The 12366-nt window shown below is 41.9% G+C and overlaps 1 protein-coding gene across 4 annotated transcripts in view; it reads right to left on the reverse strand.

Annotated features, from left to right (window-relative positions):
• Positions 1-12366, reverse strand: part of CACNA2D2 (calcium voltage-gated channel auxiliary subunit alpha2delta 2) — a 1199719-nt gene that overhangs the window by 91723 nt on the left and 1095630 nt on the right. For all 4 annotated transcript variants that reach the window (XM_033926190.1, XM_033926189.1, XM_033926191.1 and 1 more), the window contains 4 exons: positions 10691-10762; positions 2618-2689; positions 1233-1294; positions 864-940 (listed from right to left, as the gene is read on the reverse strand). In XM_033926190.1, the coding sequence (XP_033782081.1) occupies positions 864-940; positions 1233-1294; positions 2618-2689; positions 10691-10762 (283 nt within the window). The remainder of the gene's footprint in view (positions 1-863; positions 941-1232; positions 1295-2617; positions 2690-10690; positions 10763-12366) is intronic.

Consider the following 12366-nt stretch of genomic DNA (forward strand, 5'->3'; position numbering starts at 1 on the left):
CAGGAAGATGAAAATGGGAAGAGGAAAGGTAAAGAGGGGAGGGATAGGAAGAAAATATGAGAAGGGAAAAGAAGAAAAATAAAGAAGACTAAAAGGAAAGGAAAGAAAAAAAAGAGAATGGGGACACAAAGGAGAAAGATGGGAGGGAGGTAACAGGAAAGAAAGAAAGAAGAGAGAAAGAGGAGGAGATTGGAGGAGAAGCAAGAAAGTACATAAAGAGGGAGAGATGGTCAAAAGAAAGGAGAGAGAAAAAGAGGACGTATGAGTGAATGCAGAAGAGAGCACACTGTGAGAAAGGAAGAGAATGAGAGAGAGAGAGAGAGAAAAAGAAGAAAAATGAAATGAGGTTGTAGAAAAAGATAAGAGGAAATGAGTAACAGAAGAATACAAGAAGAGAGCGGAAAAAGAGAAAAGCAAAGGTAGGAAGAGAAAGTAAGAAATAGGAGACAAAAGGATAAAGACAGAGAACAAGAGAAACATGCAAGCTTAGAAAATCAACTCAAAGAAACCAAAGGAAATGAAAATAAGGTCTACAAGAAACGAAAATGTCAAAGAAACAGCGTGCAAACTTTCACAGGCTTTAGAAAGAATTTTGCTTCTGTCGCATTGCTGCCTTTAGCAAACAGCTCCCATTGCAAGCAGTGAATCAGCCCCTACTTCCTGCTTTTCGCTTACAGCGACATCTGCCTTGGGACAAAACATAATCTACACAGCTTCTCTTTGCATTTTATTTCTTTATAGCTCACTTTGGTATATACGGTGACACATAAGCTAACTTTATTTTGCTCATTCACAGTGCCAGTTGCTGGGTTCAGATCAAATAGTGTATGAAAAGTCACAAAAATTGGACGGTGGCTACTTACACTGTACTTGAAGGATCTGGTCACTCAGGTTTGCTCGAATGTAATAGTTGCTGTAAGGTGGCAAAACCAGGCCCAAGCTAGATGGAGGGAGAGAGAACACTGAGATCACGAAAATAGGCCTAAACTCTGAAGAAGAGTCAGGCTTAAGTTAACAGAGTAGAGAACGACACGGGGACAAATTTGTCCCCGTGTCATTCTCTATTACAGCGCATCGGACACCATCTCTAATTGCTCAAAAGCTTCAAATATGTAAACTCTCTCCTAGTAAGTGTCTCACTGGCTGTATCTGAGTTACTATAGACAGAAAATATTTTTTAAAAACCTTTGATAAATTGGTCTAGTGCTTCCACACATCATCACGATGTTTACCTGTAATTGGTGCTTTTTATGGGGGCCCAGGTATAATTCCTGACTGCCGTGTCGATGTATCTCTGGAATTGCAAAGGGGATAAGCCATGAATGTAGAGAGGAGGGTGAGACACAGTACATTTGGGGGGGGGGCACAGTGAGAGCACCACAGTCCAGTCCATACCACAGCGCTAAGGGGTCCTTTTATCAAGCCGCGATGGCGGGGTTAGCCCGTCGGACACTTCATCACGCGCTAATCCCCGCGGCCGGCTAAAAAACGAACGCCGTCTCAATGCAGGCGTTAGCGGCTAGTGGTTTAACGCGCGTCAACCCCCTTACCGCAGCTTGATAAAAGGACCCCTACGGCTAGAACTGGTATTGTCGGTCTCTGGGAAATATTGACTGGACAAGAATGGCTAGGGTTGCCATGGTAATCACTCTGGCGCCCACAGGGATTTAATGAGCATCAGAGCGTTTGCCGCATGGGAGCTGCTACTGTGGCATAGTGAAAGGTGGGTGAAAGAAGAAAAAAAAATCTGAAATAGTGGTAAACCGATTTAATCTCATAATTTAAGGGAAAAGACAGCATAAGAAAAGACCATCAAACATAAGGGATTTGAATTTTTTTTGTTTTGTTTTGGTATTTTGTCATAGAGAAATTGATTTCTTTTCTTTTTTTTTTTATTAAAGAGTTGAATATTCCAGGGTTTGAAAGTTCAGTTAAAAAAAAAAATAAAAACCAAAACCCAGTTATGTTTCTCAACATAGTCTCCATTGAGGGCTATATATATATATATATATATATACACTTACGGCCTCTTTCACAAAGCCACGCTAGCGCCCCCGATTTAAAGGGCTTTGGAGCTGTTGCCCCGCGGCTTTGTAAAAGAGGCCGTTAGTCCAGTGAGTTTCCAGTTTTCGAATGTCATCGGAAAAATATGGCTTTGTTAAATTTTAAAAAAATATTTGTTTAACTTGATTTTTTTTTTTTTTTTACTGAACCTTTTAAACCGCCCTCGTAAATACCCAACACCAAGTAAATGCTAAATCAAATAAGACTGATAACATTACCACTGTCTAGTTGGCATTATGCGACACCCTTGACCCGTGGGTGCGCGCGCATATTCCGATATCTATCTTCTGCTAATGAAAACCGCTTTTCCTAGGAACGATAAAGCTGCAACCACTCAGTCTTTAACCCATTAATTCATGTGATGAAACCTCTTGAGATAGATCCACCCAGGGCCAGAATTCATACTGCCATCCTCGGAGAATACAAGGAAGCACATGGCTCTTCACTTACTCTAGGCATTTACCCTAGCCGAACATTCTGGAATATAATGATTGCATCCTCATCCTACTCCTGTCCCCCGAAAGAATGACTGCAAGAAATGTGCTGATTTTACCTCGTCCAAAGATTTAACCTGAGTTTTGATACATCGATGTCCCTCAAGTCCATCAATCATACTTTTCCGGATCTAGAAAGGAAAGTATAAGATGATGAAAATGGCGACCGTGAAACATATGCAGCGCTGTAGAGTCACAAAAAGACCTCTAAAAGTATCTCATTATCATGGTAGACCAGAAAGCAAAGGAAACAAAAGAGAGCCCCCTGTGCCATCATTTTGAGTCACTATCCATACGAATGAGAGTTTATACCGGCACACATTCTCATGCAAGGTGCCAACCTTTCAAAATGATGGAGGCTGCTAAGCATACTACAAGAGTTTGCTCGAGCATCCGACGACACCTTCAGAGCTATTGACTCATCCTCTGCTGACACTCCCAATGGTACTCCCTTCAAATTGTTCCAATATCCCCTGAACCCAGTTTTACATAAAACGTGGACATTGGAATTGAGATATAAAAGACGGTGCCAATGCAGAATCTTGCCTAAAATATCTGCAGGAGCGCAGGCGTATTTGTCAGTGTGTTCAGTGAGAGCGGCCATTTTAGAAACGGGCACATGGATAAAATGAATGGCTTCCACAACTATGGAGAAATTGAAAAAAGGACAGGTTTAGAACAAATGCTAGGAAGTTCTTTTTCACTCAGAGGGTGGTGGACACATGGAATGCGCTCCCGGAGGCTGTGATAGGCCAGAGCACGCTACGGGCTTCAAGGAGGGTCTAGATAGGTTCCTGAAAGAAAAGGGGATTGAGGGGTACAGATAGAAGTGGAGGTAGGTTACAGGAATAGTCAGAAACCACTTCACAGGTCGTGGACCTGATGGGCCGCCGCGGGAGCGGACCGCTGGGCACGATGGACCTCTGGTCTGACCCAGTGGAGGCAACTTCTTATGTTCTTATGGTGTGCAAGTGGCACTGCCTCCACTTGTAGCTGCCCCATTTTACAAACCTACATGTGCAAGGGCCGCAAATAAGCAGTGAGGTTGCAATTTTAATTTGGGTTTATTTCTGAGGCAGAAATAAACAGTGGGAGACAAAGGTGGAATGACTCCCTTAATCCCTTGCGTTGGCAATGCTAACGCTCATGTCATTATACCAGGACCAGAATCCATATTGTCATTCTCTGAGAATACAATCACTTTTAGAAATCTGTACGTGGCTTTGAGCTGGTGTAAAAATCTCCTGGGACGCTTACCCCTGCTTTTCACAACAGTACCCCCTTGCCAGTCAGGTTCTCAGGATATCCACAATGAATATGCATGGAAGAAATTTGCATGTAATGGAGGCAGTGAATGCAAATCAAGTTTATGCATATTCATTGTGGTTATCCTGAAAAACTGACTGGCAAGGGGGTACTCCAGGATCGAGCTGAGAAACATTGTTTTACAAAACCACGGAAGCGATTTTTAGCACAGGCCGGCGTGCTGAAAGGGAACTCTATGAGCGTTGGGAGCGGCGCAGACAATTCAGCACGCCGGCCTGCGCTATAAAATGTTTTTGCGGTTTAGTAAAAGGGGTTTGAATTATGTAATTGTAATTGAGCAAAACTTACAAAACACCCACTAAACCAGTACCAATAAAAATGCAGATTCCAAACTCACTGCATTCAACTGCTGTGTCCCTTGACAACTTTGGGTCTTACATGCAAATTGAGCTAGATCTATATCAAATTTGCATTTGATTGCAGTGAGTTTGGAACCTGTATTTTATTGGTAAAATCCGCTCACACTGAGGCCCTTTCTGAAATCAGTATTTAAACGTGTCCATGATCCTGCGTGTGGAAATGCTTCTAGAATAAGGATGTTGATCTCTTTCCACAAGGGTAAAAGCTCCCAGTGCAGAGGCCACTTAAAAACCTGACCGATTCTCCATTTCACCCTTCATTGTCTCAGGTAGAAACACAAGGTTAGATTTAATGACCTGCATAATTTTTTTTATTAAGATTTATTTATTGAAAATATTCACCCAAGGTGGCATAGTAAGTGGGGAGGTCCGCCCCGGGCACGGTCTTCCTAAGGGCGTGGAATGCCTCCTCCTCTCCATGCTCGGCGCACGTGCCTCCTCCCTTCCCACAACACGAGGTTGCTGGCCATGTCGGCATTAGCACTCTTTCTGATGTCACGTCCGGGACCCGTGCCTAGGAAGTCTAGTCTAGTCTTCGGCTTATATATATCTCCTAACAGAGCTTGACTCGGTTCACAAATAATTAAGACCAGAATATATAAAAGAATACGAACCTGAGAAAGTGAATGTGAAAATGCCATCAAATTCGTCACTTCAGTAGGTCAACCATTAAGATATTGTGTGAACAACAAAGTTTTTAGGGTTTTACAAAATTATTGGAGCTGACCTATCAGTCTTACAGAGTCAGGGAGTTTGTTCCAAGTTTCTATCAGTTTGAACACAAAAGATTTAACTTCTTTTGAAAGAGGGGAACTATAATTGATATTTCTGTGCAATCCTCGAGTGGCAAGATCTATTAGTATTCCAATATAAGGGAACTAACGGGTCAAATATTCCATAGAGAAGCTTACAGATAACACATGCACACTTAAACTGGATCCTAAAACGAACTGGGAGCCAAGTGAAGCTTTCTAAACAAAGGAGGACATGACGTCAAAGGGCAAGCTAATACTGACGGCACGCTGCTCATGATGGAGAAGCAAAAAAGGTCCAGGGAAAGGGAAGAGGGCGGGGGAAGGGCACCACTGCCCTAGACACCACTCACCCTTACTATGCCACTGGGTGTACAGCAAGAATAAGAACATAAGAACTGCCATCTCCAGATCAGACCTTCGGTCCATCAAGTCCGACCATCCGCACACGCGGAGGCCCAGCCAGGTGTACACCTGGCGTAATTTTAGTCAAACGTATACAACTTTAGATAAAGATATTATTTATCCCATTTAGGACCTCAGCGGTGCATGCTGTGAGGAATTTTCATTCACAGACTTGTTTGCACAAAAGTCTTCATCGGTCTCAATTTTTTATGTATTTTTTTCTATATATAAATTTTTATTTAAATATTTCATTTAATAAATAAGTTTTGAAAAAAGTACTCATCTCTTTTAGAGAAGCATAGCAGGGGCTCTTCAGCCCAGGGGGCTTTATCAAGGTATTTTCCCCTTTATTATGCCTGAAACATTTCCGGCAGTATTCATGGAACAAGCAATTTAATAAAGGGGAAAATACCTTGATAAAGCCCCCTGGGCGAAACATAGCCTATGTTGGTGAAGAGCCCCTGCTATGCTTCTCTAAAAGAGAGAAAACTTATTTATTAAATGAAATATTTAAATAAAAATTTATATATAGAAAAAATACATAAAAAATTGAGACCGATGAAGACTTTTGTGCAAACAAGTCTGTGAATGAAAATTCCTCACAGCATGCACCGCTGAGGTCCTAAATGGGATAAATAATATCTTTATCTAAGGTTGTATATGTTTGACTTTGTAATTTAACCTTAGAAAAACAAGTTTCTATTGCCTTATAGATTTGTATAATTTTAGTCACCCATATCCCTCTATGCCTCTCGTAAGGAAATGTGCATCTAGTTTGCTTTTAAATCCTAGAATGGTGGATTCCGCAACAACCTCCTCTGGGAGAGCATTCCAGGTGTCCACCACTCGTTGCGTGAAGCGGAACTTCCTGATATTTGTCCTGGACTTGTCCCCCCTTAGCTTCAGTCCATGTCCTCTTGTCCGTGTCACATTGGACATTGTAAATTATTTTTTTTTCCTGCTCTATTTTGTCGATTCCTTTCAGGATTTTGAAAGTCTCGATCAAATCCCCTCGCAGTCTCCTTTTCTCAAGGCATATAAGCAACAGACAACTTTAGCAGTAAAAATGTTCCATAAATATGCCACTCAAAGTCAACACAATAAAACATCTTAATAGTCTGGGGTGGAAAAAAAGGTGGAACACAGAGACAGATAAGAGTAAGCCCCTTTTATCTGTACCCTTCTCTTCCACCACCAACTCCAGACTCCGTCACTTCTTTTTTGCGGCACCGTATGCCTGGAACAGGAGGCCTGAATCAATACGTCGTGCTCCGTCCCTGGCAGTGTTCAAATCCAAGCTAAAGGCCCATTTTTTTTAAACTGCTTTCAACTCTTAACTCCCCCTCACTGCTGTCAAACACCTAGACCCACTGTATCATTTCCTCTATCATAATCTCCCCTACCCGGTAATGTCCTGTCTAAATTAGATTGTAAGCTCATCTGAGCAGGGACTCTCTATTGTACGTTGAAATGTCAGATACCTAGACCCACTGTATCATTTCCTCTACCATAATCTCCCCTACCCTGTAATGTCCTGTCTAAATTAGATTGTAAGCTCATCTGAGCAGGGACTCTCTATTGTACGTTGAAATGTCAGATACCTAGACCCACTGTATCATTTCCTCTACCATAATCTCCCCTATCCTGAAATATCCTGTCTAAATTAGATTGTAAGTTCTTCTGAGCAGGGACTGTCTATTGTACGTTGAAATGTCAGATACCTAGACCCACTGTATCATTTCCTCTACCATAATCTCCCCTATCCTGAAATATCCTGTCTAAATTAGATTGTAAGTTCTTCTGAGCAGGGACTGTCTATTGTACGTTGAAATGTCAGATACCTAGATCCACTGTATCATTTCCTCTACCATAATCTCCCCTATCCTGAAATGTCCTGTCTAAATTAGATTGTAAGTTCTTCTGAGCAGGGACTGTCTATTGTACGTTGAAATGTCAGATACCTAGACCCACTGTATCATTTCCTCTACCATAATCTCCCCTACCCGGTAATGTCCTGTCTAAATTAGATTGTAAGCTCATCTGAGCAGGGACTCTCTATTGTACGTTGAAATGTCAGATACCTAGACCCACTGTATCATTTCCTCTACCATAATCTCCCCTATCCTGAAATATCCTGTCTAAATTAGATTGTAAGCTCTTCTGAGCAGGGACTGTATTGTACGTTGAAATGTCAGATACCTAGACCCACTGTATCATTTCCTCTACCATAATCTCCCCTACCCTGAAATGTCCTGTTTAAATTAGATTGTAAGCTCTTCTGAGCAGGGACTGTATTGTACGTTGAAATGTCAGATACCTAGATCCACTGTATCATTTCCTCTACCATAATCTCCCCTATCCTGAAATGTCCTGTCTAAATTAGATTGTAAGCTCTTCTGAGCAGGGACTGTATTGTACGTTGAAATGTCAGATACCTAGACCCACTGTATCATTTCTTCTACCATAATCTCCCCTACCCTGAAATGTCCTGTCTAAATTAGATTGTAAGCTCTTCAGAGCAGGGACTGTATTGTACGTTGAAATGTCAGATACCTAGACCCACTGTATCATTTCTTCTACCATAATCTCCCCTACCCTGTAATGTCCTGTCTAAATTAGATTGTAAGCTCTTCTGAGCAGGGATTGTTAAAATGTACAGCACTACGTACGCCTTTCAGCGCTATAGAAATAATAAATAGAAGTAGTACTAGAGTAACAGGAGTTAGCTAATAAGGGGACTAATTTAAAGAAACCTGCACATAAAGTCAGAAGGATGCAAGAATATAATCTAAGCTAGGGTGGGAGTGGGTAAGCAGGTCCTGCTACAGCTGGTGTTAGTCCTTGTGTGTGTGAGTCATTAGCAAATAGGCTCCAGTTACAGTAACAGGGCTTACTCTAATGTATATTAACATACATTAATGCAGCTGAGCAAATCTACTCTCAGGGATTAGGGAAATGCCTATCTTACTGTGACTATATATCTCATTTTGAGCTATCAATAAAAAAAAAAAAAGGCATGAAAAATGCAAATAAAAAAATAACAGATATGGCTGCTGGTTACAGAAGGAACTGAAAAATAACCGGGGTTCTGTATTTATGGATGGAGAGAAGAACTGGCAGTGAATACATTCTGTTGAGTTCAGGAAGGAAACAAAATCAATTTTTGTGAGGCGACAGAAATTATTATTAGGTATGGGAAGAATACTGGGGGCAGAAGTAGAAGGCTTGAAAGACATTCTTGAGGGGTGACAGAGTTGAAACTTATCTCTAACAAAACCCTCCAGTCTCTTCCAAGTACCGTATTTTTCGCTCCATAAGACGCACCCACCTCTAGAGGAGGAAAAACCAAGAAAAAAAAAATTCTGAACCCAATGGTGTGCCCTGTATCCTGTCCCCCCTCTGGTGGTCTAGTAGTAGGCTGGGACAAGGTACAGGGCTCATCTAGTGGCAGCCAGCCATCCAGCTCCCAAACCTCCAGCCAGTCCCAAGCCAGCTAGCCCAAAGGCAAAGGCAGGCAGGCCCCCCCCTTCCCTCCCCCGGTACCTATTTTGGCATCCCGGCAGTCCAGCGCGCTTTCCGCACTCCTGCCTGGGTTCCGCTGCTCTCTTTTGGTAGAACACACTGGTGCAGGACGCAGGCGTACGCTTTTTGCGTGCCTGCTTGGTCCCTCCCTGCACTCCGAATGGCTGCCTGTCAGTTCTTGCGGGACGAGAACTGACGGGCATTTGGAGTGCAGGGAAGGACCAAGCACGCAAAAAGCGCGCACCTGCCTCCTGCACCGCTAACGCTGCTGGAAGAGATCAGAAGAGCCCAGGCAGGAGCGCGGAAAGCGCGCTGGACCTCTGGGATGCCAAAAGGAGGTAAGGGTTTTGTTTGAGGTTTTTTTTTAACATGCACCCTTATTTCCACCCCCTTTTTGAGAGTGGAAAAAGTGTGTCTTAAGGAGCAAAAAATACGGTAGAATGATTTTTTTTTTTAATTTCTTTATTCATTTTTTCATATTACAACAAGTGTATCAGAAAAATACATATAATCTTATAAACACACACTTGATTTTCCTTCAAGAATACTTTAAGTACAATATATCATATTTATATTCATATTTTTATAATGTTTTAGATAATATGTAAATCATTTAATATGTATGACAAATATAAATAAAATAAAAAAGCCCCCCCAAGCCCTCCCTTCCTATTTCAGAAACTCTAACCTAATACTTCAAAATGCATTAATTAATTCATACATATTGTGAGGTAAATAAAATAATACCCACCCACATCCCCACTTAACAAATCTCTTATTATGGGAAAATGTTATTAATCATTACAAAAATCTGCTAATGGTCTCCAAATCTTCAGAAACTTACCAAAATAACCTTTCTGTGTTGCTATTGTACGCTCCATTTTATATATATGGCATACCGAATTCCACCAAAAGTTATAACTTAATCTGTCATAATTTTTCCAGTTACATGTTATTTGTTGAATTGCTACTCCAGTTAATATGAATAAAAGTTTATTGTTATATGATGAAATTTGACTTTTTGCTCTCATTGTTGTACCGAATAAAATAGTATCATAAGTCAAGGCTATTTATTTGAGGCCAAATTGATTTCCAAAATAATAATATATATGGACAATAGAATAAAAGATGATCTAATGTCCCAGCCTCAAGATGACAGTGCCAACATTTATTATACTTAGAGCTATCTAATTTTTGTAAACGAACAGGGGTCCAAAAAGCTCTATGCAAAAGAAAAAACCATGTTTGTCTCATAGATGCTGATACTGTACATCTTATCCTCCAAGACCAAAGTCGTGGCCATTGAGATGCATTAATTTGATGCTTTATCTCAATGCTCCAAATGTCTCTAAGACCAAATGATTTTTTTATTGCATCAAGATTTACAAAGACTAGAGGGACACTTGATGAAGGGAAATTCTTTTAAAACCAATAGGAGGAAATATTTTTGCACTCAGAGAATAGTTAAGCTCTGGAATGCATTGCCAGAGATGTGTTAACAGCAGTTAATGTAGCTGGTTTTTTTAAAAAAAGTTTGGACAAGTTCCTGGAGGAAAAGTCCATAGTCTGCTGTTGAGACAGACATGGGGGAAGCCACTGCTTGCCCTGGATCGGTGGCATGGAATGCTGCTACTATTTGGGTTTTTGCCAGGTATTTGTGACCTGGATTGGCCTCCGTGAAGACAGGATTTTGGGCTAGATGGACCTTTGGACTGATCCAGTAAGGCTATTCTTATGTTCTAAAGCTGTGCTGAAGGTCCCTACTCACCTCTTCCTTGTTCTCATCCTCCAGTTCTGCATCAAGAAAGTCCAAAGTCACTGGCTCCCGGAAATTGATGATCTGAAAGGCCAAACAGACATTTTGTGAAGAAAAATACACCTTGAGAAAAGATCTTGAGATTCTCTCAGCCAGGACTCTAATACTTTTTTTTATTTTTTTTTTTTTTGGGGGGGGAAGGAAGGAAAACTATTGCAATATAGAAATTGTAAGGACCATCCATCAGTGCACCACTTTTTACAATACTGCAACACTACTTTATCTCCAGCTTTATCAGCACTAAAGATTTTCTCTGCTGGCCTTTTGTAAAATAATTCAGTTTTTTTAGAAACATGATGATAGATAACGGCCAAATGGCCCATCCATTCTGCCCATCTGCAACATCCACTATCTTCTCCTCTCCCTATAGGTGTGGAGGAGCATTTTCAATAGAACATATAAGACTGAGGTTGGACATTTTGGGCAGGACGTCAACAAACCCAGGAGGAAAAAAATGTCCATTTTCAAAGCTGACAGACGTGCGATATTGAGCCAATCAGGGCCTTAGGCCCCTCCTACTGCGTCTCAAGATGCATTAGGAGGGGGAAGGCCCATCATTGTCAGCATGTGGCCCTGTAGGAAGGAGGGAGTAGTCTTCCCTCCTGCCGATTTTGCATCAGAAGGTACAGGGGTGATGTCTCATGTTGGGTGGTGTCAGGTAATGGGGGGGGGTTGTTGCCTGATGTCAAGGGTGTTGGGTGATGTGGAGAGGGGTCCAGGAATGATGGAGGATGTGGAGGAGATGTTAGGGGAGGGGTGCAGGGCTACAGCTGATCCTATCAGGGGGAATCCCCATCAGCTGAGCTAGCAGGAATCCCCCAAACCAGCTCAGCTGATGGTACTTTCTCTGCTGCAATCAGCTGATGGCAAGCCCTCAATGTGCTGTTTCACCCCTCCCCCCATCTCTGGGTGGTGGGAGGGGGGTCATGACCACTGGGGGAGTAAGGGGAGGGGGTAATGCCTTAAACCCTCCAATGGTTATCTTGTCAGTTTGGTCACCTTTGGGGCACTTAGATCTGTTTTACTTTGGTCTAAGTCTTGGCGTGTAAGTTCCACCTAGGATGTCCTGGAAAAACTTTGATTATTGCTTCAGGATGTCCCGCCCATAGCATACCTCCCGACCCTCCCCTTTGAGTTGTGGACGCACAGCAGCTTAGAAGTCCTGTTGAGCATCCAAAAAGATTGTTTTGATTATCAGCAGTTGGACGTCCCTGCTATTACGACACCCAAGTGCTGACTTAGGCAGGTTTTTGGACGTTTTAAACTTTTGATTATGCTCCTCCAAGGCTCTTTATAGCTGCATTGTGAGGTCTTAGATCAGGGGTGCCCACACTTTTTGGGCTTGCGAGCTACTTTTAAAATGACCAAGTCAAAATGATCTACCAACAATAAAATAAAAAAAAAAAAACACAAAGCACACTGTACGCAGAGAAAATGTTAATTATCATTTTATATTCCGGGGTTTTTTCAAAGAGGTCAAGGCAGATGAATTTATGCAATGCCACCTTAGTAACAACTATACAAAAATAGACAAATATACCCCCTCCCTTTTTACTAATCCGCAATAGCGGTTTTTAGCACAGGGAGCTGAATGCCCCGCGCTGCTCTCGATGCTCATAGGCTCCCTG

Source organism: Geotrypetes seraphini, chromosome 17, assembly GCF_902459505.1.
Source record: "Geotrypetes seraphini chromosome 17, aGeoSer1.1, whole genome shotgun sequence".
NCBI classification, from domain to species: domain Eukaryota; kingdom Metazoa; phylum Chordata; class Amphibia; order Gymnophiona; family Dermophiidae; genus Geotrypetes; species Geotrypetes seraphini.